Source organism: Zingiber officinale, chromosome 2A (genome assembly GCF_018446385.1).
Source record: "Zingiber officinale cultivar Zhangliang chromosome 2A, Zo_v1.1, whole genome shotgun sequence".
Classification (NCBI taxonomy): domain Eukaryota; kingdom Viridiplantae; phylum Streptophyta; class Magnoliopsida; order Zingiberales; family Zingiberaceae; genus Zingiber; species Zingiber officinale.
In genome coordinates, this window is record NC_055988.1 from 11,701,247 (window position 1) to 11,725,437 (window position 24,191).

Sequence of the window (24,191 nt, forward strand, 5' to 3'; positions counted from 1 at the left end):
AGGATTCATTCCTTTATTTGTATTCCTATTCCTATAATCCAAACATTAACAATGGTAATCAATGATTCTCATTCTCATTCCCCACTCTTATTCCCCTAAACCAAACACCCCCTTAGTAATGTCCATGTCGAATATTATTGGGCATGGGATGAAAGAAAGGAAAAGAAGGCCCTAGAGAGGAGCAAGAATGGAACACCCGAGATGAAAGACGGTTAGATGACTCAATCGAAATAGGCTATAATATGAGACTTCTATTCAAAGGAAAATCCACACAAAATCTAACTTCCACACAAAATCTAACTTCCAGGTGGATGTGAAGTGTCCTAATCGAACTCTTACCACAAATAGTGTCAACTTGATTACGATGGAAATGATTAGGATGAGAAAAGGACAGTTTGGAACTAAACCGTTTCAGATTATAAATTAAAATGTGCAATTACAAAAAGATTTTTTCCAACAAAGAACTGCAAAAGAGTCACTAAATCCAATTTTCTTTGCAGATCATTCAGGCAATGATGTGACACACAGTGACAAGTTATTGCTTGAATTATGAAAAGGAGCTTCAGAAATCATACCGTTATGGCACAACTCAACAATACATAAGAAGCATCTATAAGATTAAACATCAGGATTGCCCGAGTCGATATCAGAAGATGTCACCCGTTGCACAAATAGTCTCAGTCTCTCCGTCTCACCGATCACAGCTAACCATCTTGTAAGAAGATCCATTGTCACATAGTCTGGTTTGCATCCCTGCAAATTCATCTTGTCCATAAGCTCGAAGGCTTTATCAGACATGTTAAGGTTCTTAATACCCTTGAAAATAGCAGTGTAGGTCACGACATTGGGCAATATTTCTTTTTCCTGCATCTCATCGAAGAGGTATATTGCTGCATCAACTTTTTGATTCTTACAATAAGAATCAATGAAGGGTAGTATAAATAACAGTGTTGGCCGGCACCATTGACCCATCCATGCTCTTGAAGATCTTCATGGCCTGCTCAAGATCACCAGATTTGCAGTAACCATTGATCAAAGTTCCATAAGTCACAACGTCAGGGTTGCATCCATTGTCGACCATTTTGTTGAGGAATTTACCAGCCTTTGAAAAATCACCAGCCTTGCATAAAGCATCAATCAAAGAAGTGTATGTGAAGATATCAGGCCTAAGCCCCGCCTTGCATATTTCATCGTGTATCTCCAATGCCTTATCCAACCTCTTCTTCTTGCAAAACCCACTGATCAAAATGTTATAGCTCTTTATGTCTACTCGAAAACCATTCTTTCTCATCAACAGCGCATTCGAATAAGCATCATCCAATTTACCAACTTGAGTCAACCTACAGATGAGAGTGGAGTATGTTGTAGAATCAGGGGAAACTCCTTCCTTGATCATCTCATCAAACAACGCCATCGCCTTTCCTACTTTGTTGGAATGAAGAAAAGCACCAATCAGGAATTTATAGGTGAAAGCATTGCCTTTAACTTCCAGCCACTCAACCTTCTTCTTTCGAAAAAAATTGAGGGCACTTCCGATCATCCCATGCCTGCACATTCCATTTACAAAGGCATTCAGCGTAAACACATCGACGACAACCCTTTCCTTCTCCATCCTGGCAAGCAATTCATGAGCTTTGTCTAACTCTGCAGCCTTGCAGAAGGCAACAATCAAGCTGGTGTAAGTCACACTGTCAGGATCACAAGCATGGCTTGATTTCATCCTATCAAGCAAGGAGAGACCATCCTGAAGCCTTCCTGCTTTACAGAGCCCATCGATGACAGTGTTAAAAATGATTGTGCCAGGGGTGACCCCTGAATCTGGGCTTGACATTGCGTCGAGCACGTTCAGTGCATCGTCGATGCGACGGGATTTGCATAGGCAATTGATGAGTATACCAAAGGTGACTACGTCGGGCCGCACGCCAAAGCTTTTCATCTCCAAAAACAGAAGATTCATCCTTGCGAAGTCTTGAATTGCAGCGAGGCCAGTCAAGAGGGCGTTGCACACAGGGGCCTCGATGGAGCCGCCAGCATCCTTTACCGTGTGAAAGAATTCCCAGGCCCCGGAGGTGGCGCCGCAACGGCACAGCTTGGTGATGAACTGAGTGAACAGGATGGCGTCGTGCGAAAAAAGTCCCATCTTGGCCATATCGACGAGGAGGGCGAGGGAGTCCTCGTTCAGGGGCTGGCTTCGCTTAGCCAGGCCGGAGAAAACGATCGACCGAGTGGCGGCGTCAGGAGGGGAAGTGGAGTTTGGGGGAAGCATACCACGGAGGATCGACAAGGCGGCGGAGAGGCGGCCGGGAGAGGCGGAACCGAGCAGGGAATAGAGGAGGTATTTAAGGAGGCGAGGTGAGGCATTGCTAGAGGGTTTCTGGTGTTTCACGTCGCTCCCGGTGCCTACGCCACTATCGCAATCGAAGTCGGTGGCAGCGGCGGCTGTAGAAGAGGAGGCGGCGTGGCAGCGGTTGCCCAATTGACCATTAAGTCCGCGCGGACTTTACTGCTAAAACTCGAAGCTCGGTCTGCACTCAGCAATTAGCATAAATCAGCCCCTGCTGGCAGCCTGAGATTATCAACTCAGGTCATTTCAATAGATAAGTGAATTTAATTCGGTGTATTTAAATTCCACTAATATCCCATAAATCTCCGAGAGCAGATTATTTTCTCCAACAATCTTGAAACATATTCGATTATGTTGAGATGGTCACAAATCAAGTGTTGATGTGCAACAGACTCAACATATGCAAGCCCCCTCTGGCCATATTAGAACTGTGTCAATCAACCATGGGGAAAGGCCAGAGAAGTTCACTGGAGTGAACTTCAAGAGATTGTAGTAGAAGATACTCTTCTATCTGACCACACTCATCTGGCTCAGTTCTTGACCGAGGACCCTCCCAAGCGTGCTGAGGATGCTGATGCGCAAACCATCAGTACAGTCGAGGCATGGATTCATTCTAAGTTTCTTTGCCGAAACTACATCCTCAGCTACCTTGCCGGCTCGCTGTACACTGTATATAACATGACGAGAACAGCTAAGGAGCCGTGGGAATCCCTGGACAAGAAGTACAAGACGGAGGATGCAGGGACCAAGAAGTTCATCGTGGGCCGATTCTTGAATTACAAGATGGTTGACTCTAAGACAGTGATCAACCAAGTCGAGGAGCTTCAGGTGATCTTGCACAAGATCCACTCAGAAGAGATGGTTTTGACTGAAACCTTCCAGGTGACTACTATCATTGAGAAGCTGCCTCCCGGTTGGAAGGATTTTAAGAACTATCTGAAGCATAAGCGGAAGAGATGAATGTGGAGGAACTCATTATTAGACTTCGCATCGAAGAAGACAACAAGAGTTCAGAGAAAAAGTTGTTCTCTCAAGCTATTATGAAAACCAACGTGGTTGAGCACGGTCAAAGCTCGAAATTGAAGAACCCCAAATCTTCCAAGATGGGACCTAGAGGAGACATTAGCAAGAAGAAGTTCTTTGAGAAGTTCTTCAACTATGACCGAGTTGACCATCACTTCGCAAGGACTACATTTTTATTGGCAGACCAAACTGTTTATTTTTCGTCATTTATCTCTAGTTTGTATTCGCGCTCTATGTGATGAATGTGGTGGCCAATGAATTCCTAGAACAGATGATGGCATTATAGGTTCTTTGTCGTTGACATATGCATTGACACTAGCTCTTCTTGATTCATTCAAAGACATAATCGATAGTTGAGGAGGAGAAAATACATACGATAGAGCTGACATCCCAAATTTGGTGCCCATGGTCGACCAATCTTGGGGTGGATACATACAAAACGGAGTTGAGGCGGTGTTATTAAGATTCATTAGAATTTTTTGAAAACTTTAAAATTTTGAGAAATTTATAGAATATTGTGGAACATATGAAATATTTTAGAAATTTAAAAGTTATTGTGTGAGAGAGGAAAATTAAGAATATTAGATATTTGGATGAATGGGATTATATTGAGAAGATGTGTTTTCTTTCACATTTGGATAATTCAAAAGATTTACAAAGGAAACATTAAAATTTTTATCTATTTCGAATAAAAATACAAATATTGAATGAAAAGAATAACAAAGAAGACGGAGTAAGTGGTAAGATGAATGGAAAAAATGAAATATTGAAAATATAATTACATGTATTTTTTTTAAAAAAATAAAAATAAAAATTAATCATTGAATAATGACTAACTTTTATGTTTTATTTATTTTGAAAAAATCATTATCAAATAATAAAATAATTTTATTAAAAACTAAAAAGGAAAGGCTCCCCAAACAAGAGTCACTCCCAATGTTAATAAAATGAGTTACCTCCCACTGCAAAAGGAAGCTTATTCAATAAGGGGTAATCAACGAATGTCATGTTACTAAATAAATAGTAATGTGATTTTAGCCGCTTTCAAATTCTTGATATAGTTCCAACGTGCTGATGCTCATTTTTGTAATCAGCGATACGTTTCCAAAAATCTTCATCTTTTTGGTCATTACCAGTGGTTGTGCTAGTACTGATAGTCATCCATGACTAAGCAAGGATGATATTTTTATTGGGAGACAAAACTATCTCTTTTTCATCATTTATCTCTAGTTTCTATTTGTGTTCTATGTGTGATGAGTGTGGTAATCACTGAGTTCCTAGAATAGATGATAACGTTACGGGTTCTGTGTCGCTGACAGATGCATTGACACTAGCCCTTCTTGATTCGTTCGAAGACATAACCAATAGTCGAGGAGGAGAAAATACGTATGACAGAGCTGACATCCCAAATTGGGTTCCCATAGCCTACGAATCTTCAGGTGAATATATACAAAATGGAGTTGGGGCAACATCACTAAGATTCATCGATTTTTAGAAAACTTTAGAAATTTAAAAGTTATTGTGTGTGAGAGAGTAATATTGAGAATATTAAACATTTGGATGACTACTAGATATATTTTCTTTCACATTTCGATAATTTAAAAGATTTGTATAAAAATATTGAAATTTTTATCTCAAATAAATATATAAATATAGAATGAAAGAATAAAAAAGAGGAGGTTGAAAGTGGTGGGATAAATGAAAAAATGAAATATTAAAAATGAAGTTATATGTATTTTTTTTAAAAAAATTTATCATTCATCATCGACTAACTTTTACGTTTTATTTATTTTAGTTTTTTAAAAATCATTAATCATTATCAAATTATAAAATAATTTTAATTTTATTAAAAAAATAAAAAGGAAATTAGGAGGAGGAGTCACTTCCATGTTAATAAAATGAGTTTTCTTATTTTTTCCATAGTTCATTCTAAATTATATAAAAAGAGATAAATTACAAGATCAGTTGATAGTCGATCGTCAAATTAGCTAACCATGAGGGAAGTTTTTTTTTTTCAAGAATATGCATTCATCTCGGGAATTGACCTCTTGCCCAATTATAATATGATGCGAACCTTGACGAACAATGCCGCGAGACCCAGCAAAATAAAATTGGAACTCAGTTCCGGGATCGTCCAAAGGTGGTTTCGAAGGGATAAAATATTAACCCGTTGATTAAAGAGAATCAAGAACCAATATTATGAGAACAATGGAGAATATTGACCCAATGATTATAACAAAACCAAGAACCGATATTATAAAAGTGCTGAGAATTACAAGTACTCACCCGTAATCCCTGCAGAGTTGCTGAAGAACAACAAGGAGGAAAACTCTCTCAAAATATAATGTTTTCTACCTTTGATATCTACTCAAGATATTATATAGAACTGAAAATGATAGTTTCCAAGGAATGAAAAGAGAAGATAATGAATGCAAGTCTTCATGCACACTTCCTCTACCTGTCCTCCATCTTGGGAATTCATCCAAAATATAGGTGGCATTAAATGACACACCAATTCCAACCAAAATGGTTGGTTTTCCCACCTAATAATATGCATTCCAGTATGGTATTTGACTAGGAACATGTTGCATCATGATATTTCATTCTTCTGTAGCTGATTGGTCCATTTTAGGATCGACTTGTATGACGTTGATCATTCGGCATGGTATCGACTGTGACTCCATAGCCTGCCCTTCCAAGATACGAGATGTCAATGCTTGTACAGCACGTTGAACTTGCTTGACCTCTACTTTCGTTATCGGCTCAGCTGGCACGTGCAAGTCCCCTTCCTGCTCCTCTTGGTTCGGGACGTACATCTCGACTTGCAGTCCTGTCTCATTGGCTTGAAGCTGATCTGGGGTTGTATCATAATAAGTCTATCATCCTCTAATGAATTAGGCATCCCATTGAGATAATAAAATGAGTATGCTCCCACACACAAGAAGAAGCTCGCTTTATTTGACACGTCATCCACAATGACAGTTATTCTTGATTTTTCCCCCCTTTTTTTCACCCCATGCATAACAATATTCAACATAGATCCGCTTTCTTAATGATTTTCTAATGTTGATCCTACAAATATAAAAAGAGATAAGTATAAGTACACATTTACGTTACGCCTAGAGCGTACATCAACAACGCTAAATCTATTATTATGGTCAAATGGATATCACATCAAATAGGTTTTGCGAAATGTATTCCTATAGCAAGCTCGCTTGGGCAAATTGTTTGCTCCTATTTTATGCATCCAGTTAATTTGTCCATAAGTGCAGTCCTTCGTTTTGCTAAAACTAATCCTTTATTATCAGCCCCTGTTTTTGGGTTAATTCGATCCTACCTGTACAGGCATTGCCCCAACCTCTCACAATGAGGTGGTGAGGCCCACACTTAAGTAGTGGGTCTCACCATCTCATTGTGAGAGGTTGGGGCAGTGCCTGTACAGGTAGGGTGAAATTTATCCTGTTTTTACCAACGCAGCCGCGTCGATTGGTCAAACGGAAGATGAAGCTGGTGAAGAATCCGTGTTTGCGTTTGACAGCTCTCCGCCGCTGCCACACCGCCTCCTCTTCTACAGACGCCGCTGCCACCGACTTCGATTGCGATGGTGGCGTAGGCACCCGGAGCGACGTGAAACACCAGAAACCCTCTAGCAATGCCTCACCTCGCCACCTTAAATACCAGCTCTATTCCCTGCTCGGTTCCACCTCTCCCGGCCGCCTCTCCGCCGCCTTGTCGATCCTCCGCGGTATGCTTCCCCCCGACTCCACTTCCCCTCCTGACGCCGCCACTCGGTCGATCGTTTTCTCCGGCCTGGCTAAGCGAAGCCATCCCCTGAACGAGGAGTCCCTCGCCCTCCTCGTCGAGATGGCCAAGATGGGACTTTTTCCGCACGACGCCATCCTGTTCACTCAGTTCATCACCAAGCTGTGCCGCTGCGGCGCCACCTCCGGGGCCTGGGATTTCTTTCACGCGGTAAAGGATGCTGGCGGCTCCATCGAGGCCCCTGTGTGCAACGCCCTCTTGACTGGCCTCGCTGCAATTCAAGACTTCGCTAGGATGAATCTTCTGTTTTCGGAGATGAAAAGCTTTGGCGTGCGGCCCGACGTAGTCACCTTTGGTATACTCATCACTTGCCTATGCAAATCCCGTCGCATTGATGATGCACTGGACGTGCTCGACGCAATGTCAAGCCCAGATTCAGGGGTCACCCCTGGCACAATCATTTTTAACACTGTCATCGCTGGGCTCTGCAAGGCAGGAAGGCTTCAGGATGGTCTCTCCTTGCTTGATAGGATGAAATCAAGCCATGCTTGTGATCCTGACAGTGTGACTTACACCAGCTTGATTAATGCCTTCTGCAAGGCTGCAGAGTTAGACAAAGCTCATGAATTGCTTACGAGGATGGAGAAGGAAAGGGTGGCTGTCGATGTGGTTATTCTGAATACCTTTATATATAGAATGTGCAGGCATGGGATGATCGGAAGTGCCCTCAATTTTTTTCGAAAGAAGAAGGTCGAGTGGCCGGAAGTTAAAGGCAATGCTTTCACCTATACCGTCTTGATTGGTGCTTTTCTTCATTCCAACAATGTAGGATGGGCGACGACATTGTTTGACGAGATGATCAAGGAAGGGGTTTCCCCTAATTCTGTGACATACTCCACTCTCATATGTGGGTTGACTCAAGTTGGTAAACTGGATGATGCTTATTCTAACGTGTCGTTGATGAGAAAGAATGGTTTTCGAGTAGACATAAAGAGCTATAACATTTTGATCAGTGGGTTTTGCAAGAAGAAGAGGTTGGATAAGGCATTGGAGATACACGATGAAATATGCGAGGCAGGGCTTAGGCCTGATATCTTCACATACACTTCTTTGATTGATGCTTTCTGCAAGGCTGGTGATTTTTCAAAGGCTGGTAAATTCCTCAACAAAATGGTCGACAATGGATGCAACCCTGACGTTGTGACTTATGGAACTCTGATCAATGGTTACTGCAAAGCTGGTGATCTTGAGCAGGCCATGAAAATCTTCAAGAGCATGGATTTGTCAATGGTGCCGGCCAACACTGTTATTTATACTACCCTCATTGATTCTTATTGTAAGAATCAAAAAGTTGATGCAGCAATATACCTCTTCGATGAGATGCAGGAAAAAGATATATTGCCCAACGTCAGGACCTACACTGCTATTTTCAAGGGTCTTAAGAACCGTAACATGTCTGATAAAGCCTTCGAGCTTATGGACAAGATGAATTTGCAGGGATGCAAACCAGACTATGGGACAATGCTTCTTCTTACAGGATGGTTAACTGTGATCGGTGAGACGGAGAGACTGAGACTATTTGTGCAACGGGCAACATCTTCTGATATCGACTCGGGCAATCCTGATGTTTAATCTTATAGATGCTTCTTATGTAGTATTGAGTTGTACCATTACGGTATGCATTCTGAAGTTCCTTTTCATAATTCAAGCAATAACTTGTCACTGTGTTTCACATCATTGCCTGAATCTGCAAAGAAAATGGGATTTAGTGACTCTTTTGCAGTTCTTTGTTGGAAAATCTTCCAAACTGTCCAAACTGTCCTTTTCTCATCCTAATCATTTCCATCGTAATCAAGTTGCAGTTTTGCTTCGCCTACTGTAGAATACTATTAGTGTTAAGAGTTCGATTAGGACACTTTACATCTACCTGGAAGTTAGATTTTGTGTGAATTTTCCTTGGAATAGAAGTGTCATATTATAGCTTATTTCGATTGAGTCATCTAATCGTCTTTCATCTCAGGTGTTCCATTCTTGCTCCTTTCTAGGGCCTTCTTTTCCTTTTCCTTCATGCCATGCCCAATAATATTCGACATGGACAATACTAAATCTATTATGGTCTGATCAATATCACATCAAATATGCTTTGCGGAATGTGTTCTTATAGTATGCTCGCTTGGGCAAAAAATGTGAGCGATCGTAACTAGAACTGTCAGACAGATCAATCTGTGATGGGGTGGATCGGCCTGTGGTAGGCTAATCATTTGGCAGGATGGAACAAGTCGACCCATCATCTTGGCAAGTTGAGAAATCGTCAATTCAACCAAATCCAAGGTAGGTTACAGATTTGGCGGACCAATCTACGGAGCCAACAAATTTAAAAAAATTAATATCTTCAACATTTTAAATGTAAATGGAAATAAATGAGTACGTATATTTAATGATTTTTTTAATTATAACAAAGAAAGATAATAAATTAATATAAAATTTAATTTACATGTATTTCTCAACCCCTAGACCAGTCCAAGCTTGTCGCAAGCTGACTCGCACGGGTCGCAGGCCTAGGCGAGTTGACCCATAGCGGACTTGAGTTGATAAAATTTTAACCTAATCTATTTAAATTGTTTGACAGAAAGGGTCGATCTGACGGATCCGATCCAAATTGACAACTCTAATGTAACCAAAAGAGTGCAAGTCAAGGTTGGACTAGAGGTCACAAATGCAACTTAATCGAGGTGAAACATTAGCGAGGTCTCCTAAGTTGGAGGTCCGTTGGTGGAGGTGTGAAGAGGGATGTGCTAAGGTGACTATCAATGCCCATATTAATTACTTGAGGTTAATGAGGTTAGACTTAATTAAATTAAGGTGACGTTTGGTTCTCTCCTAGAAATCAGAATATGAATGAGTATCATAGTATTGTGGAATAGGAATTGATATGAGCTTGGATATCAATTTTAAAAATAATGTTTGGTTAGTTGAATATTTTCAATTTTAATGAACCTAAATTTCTTTTTTTTACCCTTAGAGGAAAATAAGAGAAAAAAATAGATGGAAGAGAAAGTTAAATGTGAAAGAAACATATGATGAGAGAGAATGATGAGAGAAAAATGTGATAACAGAAATGAGGAGAGAGAGCGTGATACGGGATTGAGAAGAGAAAAAACATGATGAGAGAGAAAGTGTGCTGAGAGAGAAAGAGTAATGGGAAAAAATAAGAGAGAGAAAGTGTGATAAGAGAAAATGACAGATTGAGGAGAGAAAGTATGATGAGAAAATGTGATGAGAGAGAAAGTGTGATGGGAAAAAATGAAGAGATGGAAATGTGATGAGAGAAAATGAGGAGAGAGAGTGTGATGGAAGAGAATAGAGAGAAAGTATGGTAAGAGAGATTGAGGAGAGAGAAAGTATGATAAAAAATGAGAGAATGAAGAGAGAAAATAATGAGAGTGTGTGTGATGAGAGAGAATACAAAGGAAATGATAGAGAATATGTGATGAGAGAGAATGAGGAGAGAAAGTACGTTGAGAGAGAAAGTGTGATGAGAGAGAATGAGGAGAGAAAGTACGTTGAGAGAGAAAGTGTGATGATAGAATGATGAGAGAGAACAAAGAGATAGTGAAATGAAAGAAAAATTGAACAAACATACTAAGGGTATTTTCGTCCAAAACTTAATTCTCATTCTCATTTCATCCGAACCCAAGGGCGGGGGTGAGTTTCATCTATACCCAAGTGTTTGGCTTTCATTCTAAACTTTTGATTCCATTCTCATCAACCAAATATAAGATTTGAGAATGAATCCATTATCTCATTCCTAAATCTCTAAATCAAACGTCACCTAATAGTCAGAAGACGCCTAATGCCCTCAGTTTTATAATTTTTTTAGGTGGAAATTAAAATGACAACTTTGATTATTTGAATAGTGAAAAGGGCATTTAAAAAAAAAATAGTCAAAAAGATATTCAACCATATTTTTTATATAAAAATATTTTTATTTCAATGCTATTGTAAAACTATAGAGTAGATCTTTATTTGTGTGTTGTTGTAATGACTGTGCATAAAATACTTTTTAATCATTTTTTTTTATCAAATCGATTGATCAAAATCATTTCAACAATATTAAAAGCATCAAAAAAATTACTGTAGTAGCCCATTAGTGGCTACTGCAATGTTATAATAACCATTTAATGATGCTTATATTATTGCAATAATTACTAAATGACTGCTGCAAGAAGTTTATAATGATTTTAATTTTTTAAAGCTGATAAGTTTAAGTAATTTTAATAAGTTGATAAAGAATTTTAATATAAAAGTAGTATATGTATAATATCTTTCAGATCTTTCACCGTGAAATACTGGTTCATGGATCTGAAATGAATCCTGACACCTAAATTTATTCAGTATTTTTTTTATTTTTAATTTTATTTTAATGTATATTATATATATTTAAAATTTAAGATTTTAAGATTTAGAAAATGTAATTTTAATAGAATTTGATCTTATCCTTTACGGTCTGTTTAGGAGGATGTGAGGGAAGGGGAAATAAGGGGAAGGAAAACTTTGTACATTGTTTGGGAAGGAGTGAGGGAAGGGAAGGGAAGGAAAGGTAAGAAAGGGTAAATTTTAACTTTCATTACTCATGAAAAGAGAGATTTTCTTATATCCCGAATTGGGGTGTAAGGAAGGTGAAGGGAAAATAAAAAAAAAATTATTCCAATTTTATCCCTATTTTTAATAGTTTAAGAAATTTTTCAATTTCTAATTTTAAGTCGCTGGAGTCCAATTTCTTCATCTTCTTCATAGTTTGCTTGCTGCTAGATCATCAGAGGATGGGATCCGACGTGTCTTCTAACTGAATTGAAGGGAGAAACCATTTTTACCGTCAAAATCTAATAGATTATCTACTATTTTTTAATTTTTCTATCAAAATTTAATAAGTTTTTAAAAAATAAGAATTCTCGTTATCAGCGTTATCTTTCAATCAAATTTTTTATTTAAGATTTCTAAAATCATTATTTTCATTATTTCTCATTTAATTACTCGATTATCGGTAATTTATTGTTTTATTATGAATAGTATAAAAAGGTTAATTTTTTATTAAAAAAATAACTAATTTAAATGATAATATAAAAATTAATTTTATCATTAAAAATATCTAATTTATATTTATAAAATAAATATTAATATTATGAAAAATGTCTAATTTAAAAAGTAAGGGTATTTTTGAAACTTTATCTATTTAATCTTCATTCCCTTTCCTTTCCTCCTAAACAAAGTAACACATGTTACGTTAATGAACCTTCCTTCCTTCCCAAAAAAGTTAAATACTTTACTTCCTCTCTCTTCCCCTCCCTTCTCCTTTCCTTAATGAATCTTTCCCCACTCCATCCAAACATAGGGTTAGTGTTTAAATTTTTCTTTTAAATTATAATGTATATGCTCATATGTTATATTATATATATTTAGGATTTAAGATTTTAAAATTTAAGTATTCAGTTATAATAGATTAAAATTAATAAAATTTTACCTTCGAGTTTAGATTTTTCTTTTAAATTATAATATTTATGATAAAAAATTTTTAATCTGTACTAGATATTTTTAAAGAAATATTAATTTTTTAACAAAAAAATAAATTCAGACGTCTGAATTAGCGCTGCCTCCCTGTAGCACAGATGGTCCACAACAGATCACTTATCTGAATTAGTATATCTTAATACGTTGTAACAGATGTGGCTAAGAGTCATGAAATAAGTATATTGTTAATAAAAAAACAAATGTCAATTGATGATTCCATTAATTTGTAGGCCTCTTTTTGATTTCATCTTTTTGTTTTAATTCATATAAAAATTATATTTTACATCAAATGGTCCTTTGACTATTCGATCTATATAATTGTCAACCTACTAACTTTGCCATTTTGACATTCAATTCTAATTTTCAAAACGTGGAAAATGACGAAGCTCCCACTGTTGGAGCAAAAAAACTGGACCAATTTTTAAAACCCTGTTTTAAGAAAAGTTTTTCATATGTTTATTACCTTCCCTCATCTTTGAATCTTCCAAATAAACTGATTCAAATAAACTGATAAAGCAACTGCTAACACATGCAAAATCACTAATTTCGGATTCATTAATGATCTCCAACAGTATTAGAGTACTTTTTCAAATGTATAATATATATTTTTTAATTCAGGTATTCATTCCTTAGAACTATATATTACTCATGAAGTTGATCAATTCAATCTCATAAAAATTATTATAAATTATTAGGATAAATTAGAAAAAAATTCTATAAATTATTAGGATAAATTAGAAAGTACAAATGAGTCTTGTCAAATGGTCCAATATCATAAGTTTTTCAAGCTCTTAAGTTTAGGGGTATAAATGAATCAAGTCATCCATGAGCTATTCGAATCTCGATTTGATAAAAGCTCATTTAAACTCGTTTAATAAGGCTCGTTAAGATAAACAAATGAAACTCAAGCTTCATAATACTCGTCTCGTTAGCTCATGAATATGTTCATTAATAAGCTCATAAATCAAACTTTAAATGAAAAAATAATAGTTTTAATACAAGTCGATTGAAGCGCCTGGAAATAATTCAATCGCTTTGATTCTATTTTAGTTTATTTTTAAAGTTTTTGGTCGGGTGCCTTCATCCTATTTTTTTATTTTTAAAAATTTAAAATTCCTTAAAACATCCTAAATACTTATATTACATCCCGTGAGCATCTAAAATTATTTATCCTGAACACTATAATTTAAGAGCAAAACCTGAACCCTAGAGGAAAATCTTATTAGCTTAAACTCATTCTAACTCAATGCCTACATTTTAAAATTTTAAACTCTAAATGCATATAATATACCCCGTGAGTATCTAAAATTTTTAATCTAGAATACTATAACCCAAGAGGAAAGCCTAAACCCTAGAAGAAAAATTTTATTGAGTCAAACCCGTTATAACTCAACTCTTAATTCTAAAATTTTGAATCATAAATACATATAATATATATATATATATATATATATATATATATATATATATATATATATATATATATATATATATATATATATATATATATATATATTGAAGAAGTTCAGGTGCTTAAATTCATCTAAGTGCTTGGACCATGCCACCCACAACCCCGAGTGAAGTCCTGACAGATCCGTAATGAAATATAATATATATATTCTGTTATCATTTATTGGGATAAATTTGGGTTTAGTGATAGATCAGACATTCTTTGAGAAGATCCGTAGAGTAAATCTGGTTCCTCTACCCAAACGGGTTAATCACATCCACTGCACAAATCTAATGGCAGTATGGATGCTGACGATGCTTTCCAATGGATTCCTTTTTGGGTATAAGAATCTAGGTTTTTGCCAATGCAGCCACGTCAAGTGGCCAAATGGAAGATGAAGCTGGTGAAGAATCCAGGTGTTTGCATTTGACGGCTCTCCGCCACCTCCACGCCTCCTCCTTTTCCACCGATGTCGTTGATTGCAATGGTGGTGTAGGTACCTGAAGCGACGAGAAGCACCTCTTAACTAAGAAGCACTCTCACAATGCCTCACTTTGCAACCTTAACTACCAGCTCCACTCCCTGCTAGGCTCCGCCTCTCCCAGCCGCCTCTCCACTTCTTGTCAATCCTCCACGGCAGGCTCCCCGATGCCACTACCCGGTCAATCGTTTTCTCCTGCCTGGCCAAGCGAAGACAACCCTTTAGCGAGGAGTCCCTTGTCGTCCTCGTCCAGATGGCTAAGATGGGTTTTTTTCCCTTCCAACGCCTTCTTGTTCACTCAGCTCATCCACAAGTTGTGCCGTGGCGGCGCCACCTCCGGGGCTTGGTATTTCTTGTTAGATATGCGTGATGTGAATGGAGAAGAGGTGAAAGACGAAAGATGCTCCATTGTAAATGAGACTTTAGTCCTACATTAGGAGTTTCATGGCATGTTAGTTGGATTATATTGATTCACATGTATTGAGGATGTGAACAAATGCATGGGAAGAGGCTCTCTCTCATTCATGGGTGCGTAAAGGGGGGGGGGTGCAAATGTAGGATTTGGATTGCACTGAACCATGTTGACTCGTATGTGGGCACGACCTATACGCGCCGAATATTGGACCGGTCGAGGCAAAATTTGCCCAAGTGGAATAACCAATATTTTGCCACGTAAACCTTTTGCTGCTTGTGTAATGGATGCATTAAAGTAAGATTAATGCAAAAGCAAAACGGCTGAGCGAAATGCTAGTGTTTCACAGCTCGACGAGTAATGGTCATTAATCGACTATTAACGATATCGTTGATATGAGCTCCTATATAACGAGGTTGTGATCATAGGATTACACACACAGAAAAGTAGCAGAAGCTCTCCACCTATGTTCCCTCTTCCTTTATTGCGTAACTCCTACTCGATGGAGTGTCCATGATAGCAGTCGGGTACCACTCAGTTCATCGTGACCACCAGTGCTTGGTGGAATCATGGTTAACCATTATATCCTGTGAAACAGATGACCCGAGTAAACCTCGAAGCACTACCGGAGGTGGGCGAATCTGTTTCAAGGAAACTGCGTCAATCGCATGTCTCAGTCAGCTCGCCCGATCTCTTCGTCCGCCCGGTCGACCTCTTCTTCTTCCCGGTCGGCATCTTCGTCCACTCGGTCGGCCTCTTCATCTGCTCGGTCGGCCTCTTCGTCTGCCTCCTCAGCCTCTCCGCTCGCCCATTCAGCCTCTTCACTTGGCCGAAACCACTCGCTCAGCCTGCCTATTCTCTCAATCGACCTCTCACTCGGCCTGTCTGTTAGCCCGACCGGCCTCTCGCTCGGCCTGTCTGCTCGCCCAGCCGGCCTCTCTCCCGGTTGGCTCTCTGTCTGGCCGAACTTGCTCTGCCTTACTGCCCAATCGACCAATCTACTGCTTTCCCACCCGACCATTAAGTCCGCGCGGACTTTACTGCTCAAGCTCGAAGCTCGATCTACACTCAGCAATTAGCAGAAACTAGCCCTTGATAGCAGCTTAAGATTATCAACTAAGGTCATTTCAATAAATAAGTGAATTTAATTTGATGTATTTAAATTCAACTAATATCCCGTATATCTTTAAGAACAGATTATTTTCTCCAACAATCTTGAAACATATTCGATTATGTTGAGATGACCACAAATCAAGTGTTGATGTGCAATAGGCTCAACATATGCAGGCCCCCTCTGCCCATATTAGAACTAAATTAATCAACCATGGGGAAAGGCCAGAGAAGTTCACTGGAGTGAACTTCAAGAGGTGGCAGCAGAAGATGCTCTTCTACTTGACCACACTCATCTGGCTCGATTCTTGACTGAGGACCCTCCCAAGCGTGCTGAGGATGCTGATGCGCAAACCATCAGTACAGTCGAGGCATGGATTCATTCTGAGTTCCTTTGCCGAAATTACATCCTCAGCTGTCTTGTCTACTCGCTGTATGCTGTATATAACATGAAGAGAACAGCTAAGGAGATGTGAGAGTCCCTGGACAAGAAGTACAAGCCGGAGGATGCAGGGACCAAGAAGTTCATCGTGTGCTGATTCTTGAATTACAAGATAGTTGACTCCAAGACGGTGATCAGCCAAGTCCAAGAGCTTCAGGTGATCTTGCACGAGATCCACTCAGAAGGGATGGTTCTGAGTGAATCCTTTCAGGTGGCTACTATCATTGAGAAGTTGTCTTCCGGCCGGAAGGAGTTTAAGAACTATCTGAAGTACAAGTAGAAGGAGATGAATACGGAGGAACTCATTGTTAGATTTCACATCGAAGAAGACAACAAGAGTTCAGAGAGAAAGTTATTCTGTCAAGCTATTGTGAAAGCCAACGTGGTTGAGCACGGTCAAAGCTCGAAATCGAAGAACCCCAAATCTTCCAAGATTGGACCTAGAGAAGGTATCAACAAGAAGAAGTTCTCTAGGAAGTGCTTCAACTGTGACCGAGTCGGTCACAAATCTTCGGAGTGCAAGAAGTCAAAGAAGAAGCAGGAGGCCAACCTGAACGAGGGACCAGAAATGGGCGACCTTTGCGCAGTGGTCTCAGAACTGAATCTGGTCTATTCAAACCCGTGGCAATGGTGGATCGATACTGGAGCCACCAGACATGTGTGCTGCAACAAGAAGCTACTCCACAACTTCGAAGAAGTCATTGGAGACAAACTGTTCATGGGGAACTCAGCAGCCTCGGACATCATGAGCCAAGAAAAAGTGGTGCTATAGATGACTTCAGGCAAGGGCCTTACTCTGAATAATGTGTTGTATGTTTCGAAGATTCAGAAGAATCTAGTATCCGGATCACTATTAAGCAAGCATGACTTTCGTATTATTTTTGAGTCGGACAGACTTGTATTGTCCAAGGATGGAATGTTTGATGGAAGGAGCTATGTATCTGATGGGCTATTCACGCTTAATGCAATGGCCATTAGGCCCAAGATAAATAAAAATGAAAGTTCTTCCACTGATATGCTTGAGTCTTCATGTTTGTGGCATGGTAGACTAATACATATTAACTATGATGTGTTGCGTAGATTAATAAATATACAAAGCATACCTACATTCCACCTTGACCCAAAACACAAGTGTGAGATTTGTGTTGAAGCAAAAATGATAAGGTCATCCTTTCAACATATTGAAAGAAGTAACGAACCACTTGAACTAATCCACACTGACGTGTGTGACCTAAAAAGTACGCTAACACGTGGTGGTAATAAATAGTTCATCACTTTTATAGATGATAACACAAAATACCGTTATGTGTATCTTCTCAAAAGTAAGGATGAAGCAATAGAGAAATTTGCTCTCTATAAGAATGTGGTTAAAACCACCTTAATAGAAAGATTAAGGTGGTTCGAAGTAACTGAGACAGTGAATATGTATTACCGTTTGCTGAGTTGTGCTGAACATGGGATCAGACATGAAACAACAGCTCCTTATACTACTCAACAAAATAGAGTTGTTGATCAAAAGAATCGAACTCTAAAGGATATGATGAATGCTCTTCTATTGAGCTCTGGATTGCCAGATTCCATGTGGAGAGAAGTTGTATTAACAGCTAATTACCTTTTAAATAAGGTGTCTCAGAAGAAAATAAATAAGAGCTCTTATGAGTTGTGGAATGGAAGACAACCGTCCTACAAATATTTACGAATGTGAGGGTATCTTGTCAAAGTTTTGGTGCCTAATCTGAAAAAGGATTAAGATAGGACCAAAGACTGTTGATTGCATATTCATTCGGTTTACACATAACAGCACTGCGTATCAATTTTGTGTGTATGAGTCACATATACCGGAGATGCACAAGAACTCGATAATCGAATCGAGAAATGTCTCATTCTTCGAACATGTGTTTCTCTATAAGTCCTGAGAGGATGCTAACTCCTCAAAACGAGCATATAAAACACAAAGTGAAGAAGATAATAATGAACCAGTCGAGGTTAAACTTAGACGGAGTAAAGAGCTTGGGTAGAAAAATCTTACGGATCAGATTTTATCACTTTCATGTTGGAAAGTGAGTCCCGGAGTTACTCAGAAGTAGTAAGCTTGTCTAATGGACCTCACTGGAGAGAAATAATTACATCTAAGATAGACTCTATCTTGCAAAATCACACTTGGGAACTTATGGATCTTCCTCCAGGAAGTAAACCACTAGGTTGCAAGTGGATCTTCAAGAAGAAAATGAAGTCAGATAGTACAATTGATAAGTATAATACTAGATTGGTAATCAAAGGATATGGACAACAAGAAGATCTCGATTACTTTGATATATATTCTCCGGTATCGAGAATAACTTCCATTAGAGTATTCTTGGCTATTGTCGCTCTATGGAATCTCGAAATACATCAAATAGATGTAAACACTGCCTTTCTAAATAGGTATTTAGAAAAGGAAATTTGCATGGAGTGACCTGAGGGGTTTTCTGTGTCAGGATAGAAAAACAAGGTTTGTAGATTGGTGAAGTCATTATATAGCTTGAAATAAGCACCAAAGCAATGACATGAGAAATTTGATAATGCCATGAAGGAATGTGGATTCAAGATTAATGAATGTGATAAAGGTGTCTACATGAAAGACACAGAGAAGGACTATGTCATCTTGTGCCTATATGTACACGACATACTTATCATTGTGAGTAATGATAAGATAATCAAATCCACTAAAGATATGTTGACCTCAAGATTTGACATGAAAGACATGTGTCTAGCTGATGTGATTCTAGGAATCAAAATTCTTAGAATAACAGAAGAACTTGTTCTTAGTCTCATTACATGGATAAGATTCTTGAGAAATTTACCAAGGGTGATACTACGTTGGCACGAATGCCGATAGATATGAGTCAACGTCAATCAAAAAAATGAGGTGAAAATATCTCTCAGATAGAGTACACTCAAGTGATTGGAAGTCTGATGTACCTGATGAGTTGTACATGACCAGACTTGGCCTACGCAGTAAGTAAACTGAGTAGATACACGAGTAATCCTAGTGTTGAGCACTGGAAAGAGATAACAAGAGTACTGAGATACTTAAGGTATACTCATGAATATGGACTGCAATATATGAGATATCCTATTGTGATAGAAGGATACAGTGATACGAGGTGGATATCCGATATAACAGACTCTAAGTCTACGAGTGGATATGTATTCACTCTAGGAGATGCAGTCATTTCCTAGAAATCTTCTAAGCAAATCGTAATAACCAGATCCACGATGGAATCTGTGTTTGTAGCTCTTGACAAATGTGGTGAAGAGGCTGAATGGCTACGACAATTCTTAGAAGATATTCCGAGATGTCCAAAATCAGTGCCGACAATTTGCATACATTGCAATAGTTTATCGACAATTAGCCGGGTACAGAATCATCTGTATAATGGTAAGTCTAGGCATATACTTCATAGATATAATATCATTAGATAACTACTCTCAATGGGAGTTATCACTATTGACTATGTGAAGTCAAAGGATAACCTAACGGATTCGCTAACCAAAGGGTTAAATCGAGAGTTATTTACAAGCTCATCACGAGATATGGACTTGATGTCATTGTCAGTGATCAGTGCAGAGGATACCCAATCTATGCTGACTGGAGATCCCAAGAACTAGGTTCAAAGGGACAACTAATTTACACTGACTAGACACACTGTGGAGGAATAACCCAATGAATCAGTGAAGGATGTGTTGGGGTTGCAAGGTTGCAAATATAGTCCCACATTGAAAACACATGGGAAAGATCATGGGTTTATAAGAGAAAGATATCTCCATTGGCATGAGGCCTTTTGGGTAGAGCCCAAGAGCAAAATCATGAGGGATTAGTCCCAAAGTGGACAATATTATGCGCCCGAAGGTTTAACCGTCGACTGTGCACAAGAGCTATGGTCTGATTGAGCCATGTGGGTACAATATTGACCTTGAACAAAGAAAGTGGAGGCTCTTATGTTCGGATCAAGAGGACTAGACACCAGGTAGGAAGTCCTAATTGTGGCTAGGCAAGGAAGTCCTAGTAGGTCGGGTGGATCGAGGGGCAGAAAGACCTGATGGGTCAAGGATCGGACGTGAGAAGCTTGCGGTCCTTTGTTTGAGGGGGGACTGTTGGGGTTGCAAGGTTGCAAACATAGTCCCACATTGAAAATACATGGGAAAGATCATGAGTTTATAAGAGAAAGATATCTTCATTAACATGAGACCTTTTGGGTAGAGCCCAAGAGTAAAATCCTGAGAGCTTAGGCCCAAAGTGGATAATATTATGTTATTGTGGAGATATCTAAATCCCTTTTGGTCCTAACAGGATGGAGGTTAAGCACACGATTTTTAATGATCAAGAAGAGTAGATGGATACTCTCGAGGGATCACCTATGTAAGAAAGAAGTGGGGCTGCTTCGAAGAGAATTGGAGGCACAATTCTTAGAGCTTCTCACGGAACTAGGTGTGTTCGTGGCTAAGAAAGAACGCCCTCATGAGAATTGAGTTGTATCAGGAAGAGCCATGGGTGAGATATGTCAATACTTATACAAACGGCAGAACAGTTCAAGGATATTACGTCTACTATCAACCAGTAAGCAAACAGATCTGTAGAAGGGAATGTTCAAAGGGTAAAAGCTACTTGTCCTATACTAGACTCAACTGCAGAATGCTATCACATACCCTATCTCCATTCACATGGGGGATTGTTGGATATAAGTGATGTGAATGGAGAAGAGGTGGAAGAGGAAAAAGGCTCCATTGTGAATGAGACTTTAGTCCACATTGGAGTTTCATGACATGTTGGTTGGTTTATATTGATTCACATGCATTAAGGATGTGAACAAATGCATGGGGAGATGCTCTCTCTCATGCATGGGTGCGTAAGGGGGGTTGGATTGCACTGAACCATGTTGACTCGTGTGCGGGCACGACCTGCGCACGTCGAATGTCGGGCCAGTCGGACCAAATTTGCCCAAGTGGAACAACTAACATTTTGCCACGTAATCCTTTTGTTGCTTGTGTAATGGATGCATTAAAGTAAGATTAATGCAAAAGAAAAACGGCCAAGCAAAACGCTAGTGTTTCACAGCTTGACAAGTAATGGTCATTAATCGACTATTAACGTTATCGTTGATCTGAACTCCTATATAAGGAGGCTGTGATCATAGGTTTACACATAGAAAAGTAGCAGAAGCTCTCCACCTATGTTCCCTCTTCCTCTGTCATGTAACTCCTGCTTGGTGGAGTGCCCGTGAAAGCAGTTGAGTACCACTCAGTTCGCCGTAACCACAGTGCTTGGTGGAATCACAGTTAACCATTGTATCATGGGAAACAAACGACTCGATTAAACCTCGAAGTACTATCAGAGGTGGGGGAATCTGTTTCAAGGAAACTATGTCAATCGTAGGTCTTGGTCAGCTTGTCCGGTATCTTCGTCCGCCCGGTCGACCTCTTCGTCTGCCTGCTCGGCCTCTCCGCTCGCTCGCTCGCTCGACCTCTTCGCTAGGCCAACACCAGCTTGCTCGGCCTGCCTATTCTCCTGACTGACCTCTCACTCGGCCTATCTGTTAGCCCGACTGGCCTCTCGCTCGGCCTATCTGCTCGCCCAGCTAGCTTCTCGCCTAGTGGCTCTCTGTCTGTCCAAACTTGCTCGATCTCACTGCCCGGTCTGCCAATCTACTGCTTGCCCGCCCGACCCTTAAATCCGCTCGAACTTTGCTGCTCAGACTCAAAGCTCGGTCAGCACTCAACAATTAGCAGAAACCAGCTTCTGCTAGTAGCCTGAGATTATCAGGTCATTTCAACATATAAGTGAATTTAATTCGATGTATTTAAATTCAACTAATACTCCATAAATCTCCGGCAGCAAATTATTTTCTCCAACATTTCTTCCATGCGGTAAAGGATTCTAGCGGCTCCATCGAGGCCCCTATGTGTGACACCCTCTTGATGGGCCTCGTTGTATTTTGAGACTTCGCAAGGATGAATCTTCTACTTTCGGAGATGAAAGGCTTAGGCGTGCACCTCGACGTAGTCACATTCGGTATACTCATCAATCACCTCTCCAAATCCCGCTTCCTCGACGATGCACTAAACGTGCTCAACGCAATGTCAAGCCTAGATTAGGGTGTGTCCCCTAACACAATCATTTTTAACACTCTCATTGATTGGCTCTGCGAGGCAGGAAAGCTTCAGGATGGTCTCTCCTTGCTTGATAGGATGAAATCAAGCCATGCTTGTGATCCTGACAGTGTGACTTACACCAGCTTGATTGATGCCTTCTGCAAGGCTGCAGAGTTAGACAAAGCTCATGAATTGCTTACCAGGATGGAGAAGGAAAGGGTGACCGCCAATGTGGTTATGCTAACCACCTTTGTAAATGGAATATGCAGGCATGGGATGATGGGATGTGCCCTCAATTTTTCTCGAAAGAAAAAGGTCGAGTGACCTGAAGTTAAAGGCAATGTTGTCACCTATAGCTCCCTGATTGGTGCTTTTCTTCATTCCAACAATGTAGGAAGGGCGACAGCATTGCTTGATGAGATGATCAAGGAAGGAGTTTCCGTAGATTCTGCGACATACTTCACTCTCATCTCTGGGTTGACTCAAGTTGGTAAACTGGATGATGCTTATTTGAATGTGTCGTTCATGTGAAGGAATGGTTTTCGAGTAGACATCAAGAGTTATAACACTTTGATCAGTGGATTTTGCAAGAAGAAGAGGTTGGATAAGGCATTCAAGATATATGACCAAATGTGCAAGGCAGGGCTTAAGCCTGATATCTTCACATACAATACTTTGATTGATGCTTTTTGCAAGGCTAGTGATTTTTCAAAGGCTGATACATCCTCAGCGAAATGGTCGATTATGGATGCAAACCTAATGTTGTCACTTATGGAACTTTGATCAATGGGTACTGCAAAGCTGGTGATCTTGACCAGGCCATGAAGTTCTTCAGGAGCATGGATGTGTCAGTGGTGCCGGCCAACACTATTATTTATCACATCCTCATTGATTCTTATTGCAAGAATCAAAAAGTTTATGCCACAATAGACCTCTTCGATGTGATGCAAAAACAATATATATTGCCCAACGCAACTACCTACACCTCCATTTTCAAGGGTCTTGAGGATCATAACATGTCTGATAAAGCTTCGAGCTTATGGAAGAGATGAGTTCACAGGGATGCAAACCAAACTATGTGACAATGGATGTTCTTACAGGATGGTTAACTGCTATCAGTGAGACTGAGACTATTTGTGCAACAAACGACATCTTCTAATATCGACTCGAGCAATCCTAATGTTTAATCTTATAAATGCTTCTTATTTAATGTTGAGTTGTACCATATGTGAACAAATGAGATGAGAAATTTTTTGGTCGCAGAGTTTATTATTCGTTATGCAAAAGTTATGCATCAGCTTCAACTCAGTATGATTTCTGAAGGTCCTTATCCATAATTCAAACAATAACCTGTAACTGTGTTCTAGATCATTGCCTAAATCTGCAAAGAAAATTGAGTGGAAATTGGATCGAGTAACTCTTTTGCAGTTCTTTGTTGGACAAAATCTATGTATAATTGCACATTTT

General features: G+C 39.3%; 1 protein-coding gene and 2 pseudogenes across 1 annotated transcript; 2 read left to right on the plus strand and 1 right to left on the minus strand.

The window, feature by feature from the left end:
- Positions 1–618: 618 nt before the first annotated feature.
- On the minus strand, positions 619–6,183 carry LOC122043544 (annotated as a pseudogene).
- Positions 6,184–6,854: 671 nt separating this feature from the next.
- Positions 6,855–8,866, plus strand: LOC122040723 (pentatricopeptide repeat-containing protein At3g61520, mitochondrial-like). The gene has a single exon (XM_042600147.1). The coding sequence runs from the start codon at positions 6,869–6,871 to the stop codon at positions 8,759–8,761; it is 1,893 nt and encodes a 630-aa protein (XP_042456081.1). The 5' UTR covers positions 6,855–6,868; the 3' UTR covers positions 8,762–8,866.
- Positions 8,867–14,534: 5,668 nt separating this feature from the next.
- On the plus strand, positions 14,535–23,883 carry LOC122043545 (annotated as a pseudogene).
- Positions 23,884–24,191: the final 308 nt, after the last annotated feature.